This window comes from Mus pahari, unplaced genomic scaffold, assembly GCF_900095145.1.
Source record: "Mus pahari unplaced genomic scaffold, PAHARI_EIJ_v1.1 scaffold_10734_1, whole genome shotgun sequence".
Lineage (NCBI taxonomy): Eukaryota > Metazoa > Chordata > Mammalia > Rodentia > Muridae > Mus > Mus pahari.
Genome location: NW_018392447.1, coordinates 23,235 through 28,115, shown reverse-complemented (window position 1 = coordinate 28,115; position 4,881 = coordinate 23,235). Strand labels below are relative to the sequence as shown.

Sequence of the window (4,881 nt, the reverse complement as noted above, 5' to 3'; positions counted from 1 at the left end):
TATCTCCCAGCCTCCAGATTAGGTTCACTGGTGAGCCTTCCAATTCTGGATTGTAGTTCATTTCAAATATAGTCAAGTTGACAACCAGGAATAGCCATTACACCCTCCTTATCTTTTTTGATAAATTTAAGTTGTATGTCAATTTTATTCGATATTAAAATGACTACTGCAGCTTGTTTATTGGAACCATTTGCTTGGAAAATTGTTTACCAGCCTTTTACTCTGAGGTAGTATCTGTTTTTGTCACTGAGGTTGGTTTCTTGTATGCAGCAAATTGTGGGTCCTGTTTACAAAACCAGTCTGTTAGTCTATGTCTTTTTATTGAGGAATTGATTCCATTGATATTCAGAGATATTAAGGACAAGTGATATTTGCTTCCTGTTATTTTTGTTGTTAGAGGTGGAATTATGTTTATGTCACTATTTTATTTTATTTTATTTTATTTTGTTAAAAGAAGATTATTTTCTTGTTATTGCTAGGGTGCATTTTCCATCTTTGTATTGGAGTTTTCCATTTATTATCCTTTGATGGGCTGGATTTGTGGAAACATATTGTGTAAATTTGGTTTTGTCATGAAATACCTTGTTTTCTCCCTCTATGGTTATTGAGAGTTTGCTGGATATAGTAGCCTGAGCTGGCATTTGTGTTCTCTTAGGGTCTGTATGACATCTGCCCAGAATTTTCTAGCTTTTGTTGTCTCTGGTGAGAATCTGGTGTAATTATGATAGGTCTGTGCTTATATGTTACTTGTTCTTCTCCCCTTTTAATATTCTTTGTTTTGTATATTTGGTATTTTAATTATTTTGTACCATTAGGAATTTCATTTTTGGTCTTACATATTTGGAGTTCTACAGGCTTATTGTATATTCATGGGCATTTCTTTCTTTAGGTTAGGGAAGTTTTCTTCTATAATTTTGTTGAAGATATTTTCTGGCCCTTTAAGTTGTCAATCTTCACTTTCTTCTATACCTCTTATCCTTAGGACTGGTCTTCTCATTGTGTCCTGGATTTCCTGGATGTTTTGGGTTCAGAGATTTTTGCATTTTGCATTTTCTTTGACTGTTGTGTCAGTGTTTCCTATGGCATCTTCTGCTCCTGAGAGTCTTCTACTCTTGTATTCTGGTGGTGATGCTTCTGTCTATGGCTCATGATCTCTATCCTAGGTTTTCTAACTCTAGTGTTATCTCCCTTTGTGGTTTCTTTATTGTTTATACTTCCATTTTTAGATCCTGGATGGTTTTGATAAATTCCTTCACCTGTTTGGTTGTGTTTTTCTGTAATCTTTAAGGGATTTTTGTGTTTCCTATTTAAGGACTTCTACCTGTTTACTTGTGTTCTCCTATATTTCTTTAAGGGAGTTATTTATGTCCTTATTAAAATCCTCTATTGTTGTGGTAAGTCTCCCAATTAAGCCTGGCAATGAAAACACAACTCAGTTATCATGAATATATGCTCTGTGCCTAAATTGGGCAGATCTACCATTACACTACCATCTTCCACAGCCTATGAGACACCTTAGAACTTGCAGTTTCTCCAGGTCATGTGCTTCTGCTCTGCTTTTCTCCTTCCTCCTCCTCTGTGTCCTCTCCCTAATCCATTATCCCCTTCTTCTCTCCCCAGCCCAGTCCCACCTTCTGCTTCACCTTCCCTTTTATCTGCCCATTCATCAGCTCTCCTTTATTTTACAAATTAAGGTGGGAAGCAGGTTTATAGGAAATCACCTGATTGCTGACTCAACTAAACTTAGCCCCAGGTCTATCCAGGACACTGTATCATCATCATGAGATGTGATTTTTAAATCAGTCTTGCATTTCTGGTGTGTTGGGGTATCCAGGACTTTTTGTGGTGGGAGAACTGGGTTCTGATATTGCCAAGTTGCCTTGGTTTCTGTTGGTAGGTTTTCTTTTTCTGACTTTTCACCATCTGGTTATCTCTGGTGTTATTTGGTCTTATTGTCTCTGGCTGGAACTTGTCCTTCCTGTGGGCCTGTAAATCTGTGTCACCACTCCTTTGAGACCAGCTCTCCTTTGGCAGGACCTGTTTATTTGATTTTTGTTTTTGTTTTCTGTCCAAATCAATTCACTGACTACTCCTCATTCCCTAATTCATCCTAAACCTTAAAAGTTTTAGTTGCATTTTTCACTATCCTCAGTTATAATGCTATATATGAAGTATAGACAACTGTATGTAATTTATATTTCTTTACTTGCTCTGAAATAATCTAAAGAAAAAATGAAATGAAGGGTTTAAAGGAATCTGAACAAATCCATATTCTAGACCTAAATGTTTAATATTTATTGGTTGTCATGTAACACTGAACCCTGTAGTATAAGCCAAAGATACAGTGTAGTCCATTGCCATTTTTAGTAGTGATAGGTATCAAAAAGCTACTATCTTAGCATAGATATAAAATATTTTTATAGACATTTTACTGGACAGATCAGTTTTTAATACAGTGCCTTAAATCTCCATAAATCATTTCATTGCCAAAATATTAGACAAGAATTTTCTCAGAAATTATCTGAATGTTTTCAGACATGTTCATTTTTATCTAAATAAATATACTTCTCATAGTATTAATATATTACTTATTTTACATTAAACAGATTTTATAAAATTATGAACAAGTAAAATACATATAATTTCAACTGAAGTTACTCCACTGTGTTTAAAATGAAACTCACTTTTTATAATCGGTTTACAGGTACTCAAAAGTAACTAGTGACAATCAATGCTAAAACAAAAACATTAAGTTAAAATTTCTATGAGGTTTACATATTTATTTCTGTTTAGTATAATCCAAAATCAAAGCTCCATTTCAATTACTTAGTAAATACCAAAATTATTTTAAATAAGTGAGTAAACAAGGGAAATAGGTCTTTTCTTCACTGACATAAATTTGAACATGATGCTAACTATGTATTCTATCCTTCCCCTGTAGCTTTTTTGATTTTCATGAGCTTCTTATGGCAATGAGATTCCTGCAAGGTTTTGATTATTAATGTATCTTTTGAAACTGGGATCAAAATTAAAAATAGCTTTTATTGTTCTATCATGCCATCTCCCATGTATACCTAAAATAGTATTTTCCTGTTTTGTTTTCAACCAGCAACAAGCTCAGACATACAGATTCTTATGCATGCCCCAACCATCAAAGGTGTGATATTGGAGTGTCATTCAGGAGGTTGGATCCCAGAGCCTCACATGGAATGGAGAGACAGCAAAGGACAGCTCATTCCAGCTACATTAAAATCCTATTCACAAGATGAAAACAAAATTTTGACCATCAAAATGTTCCTTTTTATTGAAGCCAACTCTGACCGGAATGTCACTTGCTACATTCAAAACCCTGTAACTCACCAAGAAGAAAGCATATGTTTTCTTCTACCAGGTAAAGTGTGTGTGTGTGTGTGTGTGTGTGTGTATGTTTTCTTCAGTAAAACCATTGTCACAGATGCTTATTATTCTATTTTTCCTTGACTTGGTTTCTAGGACTTGTTTTCTCCTAGCCTTATTCATCACTTAGTGTGGCATCTCTTAATTTCCAGGATGTATTTATTTTATCACTCTGTATTCTTGACTATTATAGTTTCTATTTCTGTCACTATAAGAAAATATTAACAATCATAAATAAGTTGGGGTTGGGAGAAGAATCTATTTGGATTATTCTGCTAAATCATAGTTCATACAAAGGGAAACCAGAACAGGAGCTCAAAGTAGGAATTTCGAGACAGAAATGAAATAGAAACCACAGTGGAACACTGCTCACTGGCTTTTTTGCCCTTGTTTTCACAGCTTGATTTCTTAGACAACACAGTAATGTCTGCCCAAGGATGGCACTAGGCACTTCCAGTAGGATTTACCATTAACTAAGAAATGGAGACAGGCCAATCTGATGAAGGCAGGTACTCAATTAGGGTTTCTTCTTTCCAGATGACTCCAGTTATTTCCAAGTTAACAAAATAAATTGGTATATTGATATTGAAGTTTCTAAGGCACAGCCTTTGATATCTTACTCTCTTCTGGTTTCCTTTTATCTCATTGCTTTAAATACTACTAGAACTGCCAGACTTCCTAATGTTAAACCTCCTCTCACTTCTGCTTTCATCTGAAAAGTCAAACCAAAAGTGTAATAAATATCATAAAATATTGTATTAAAAACTAAATTCATAGCTGGGCGTGGTGGCGCACGCCTTTAATCCCAGTACTTGGGAGGCAGAGGCAGGAAGATTTCTGAGTTTGAGGCCAGCCTGGTCTGCAGGGTGAGTTCCAGGACAGCCAGAACTACACAGAGAAACCCTGTCTTGAAAACACACACACACACACACACACACACACACACACGCACACGCACACGCACACGCACACGCACACGCACACACACACACACACACAAAACAAAACAAAACAAAACAAAACAAAACAAAACACATTTTACCTGGTAGAACAATACATATGCTTTCTTCTTGGTGAGTTACAGGCTCTTGAATATAGCAAGTGATATTCTGGTCAGAGTTGGTTTCAATAAAAAGGAACATTTTGATGGTCTAAATTTTGTTTTCATCTTGTGAACAAAACAAAAACAAAAACAAACAAACAAACAAACCCCTAAATTCATGGTTAATCCCATGCATGCTTAATTTACTACTGTGAAGTGGAATTTCACATTTTCAGTTTTTCAGAACCAAATCATTACCTTGACTTCTGTTTTATATCATATTCACATTTTATTATTCATTTTATAGTATTTATTTACAGAATAATGCTGCTTGCTTTTTCTTAAAATATATCCACAGAGTTGTCTGAGTCAGGTAATAATGATGTCAGTTTAATCACATATTCTAAAAAGAAAAGCAGTAATCAAACCTAATTATAAAACTA

The 4,881-nt window shown here is 34.9% G+C and overlaps 1 protein-coding gene across 1 annotated transcript in view; it reads left to right on the top strand.

The window, feature by feature from the left end:
• Positions 1 to 3,400, top strand: part of LOC110315027 (selection and upkeep of intraepithelial T-cells protein 2-like) — a gene marked incomplete at both ends in the record, with an annotated part of 8,041 nt that extends 4,641 nt beyond the window's left edge. Inside the window, one exon of the mRNA XM_021189199.1 lies at positions 3,110 to 3,400. Coding sequence (XP_021044858.1) covers positions 3,110 to 3,400 — 291 coding nt within the window. The remainder of the gene's footprint in view (positions 1 to 3,109) is intronic.
• Between the last annotated feature and the right edge of the window lie 1,481 nt (positions 3,401 to 4,881).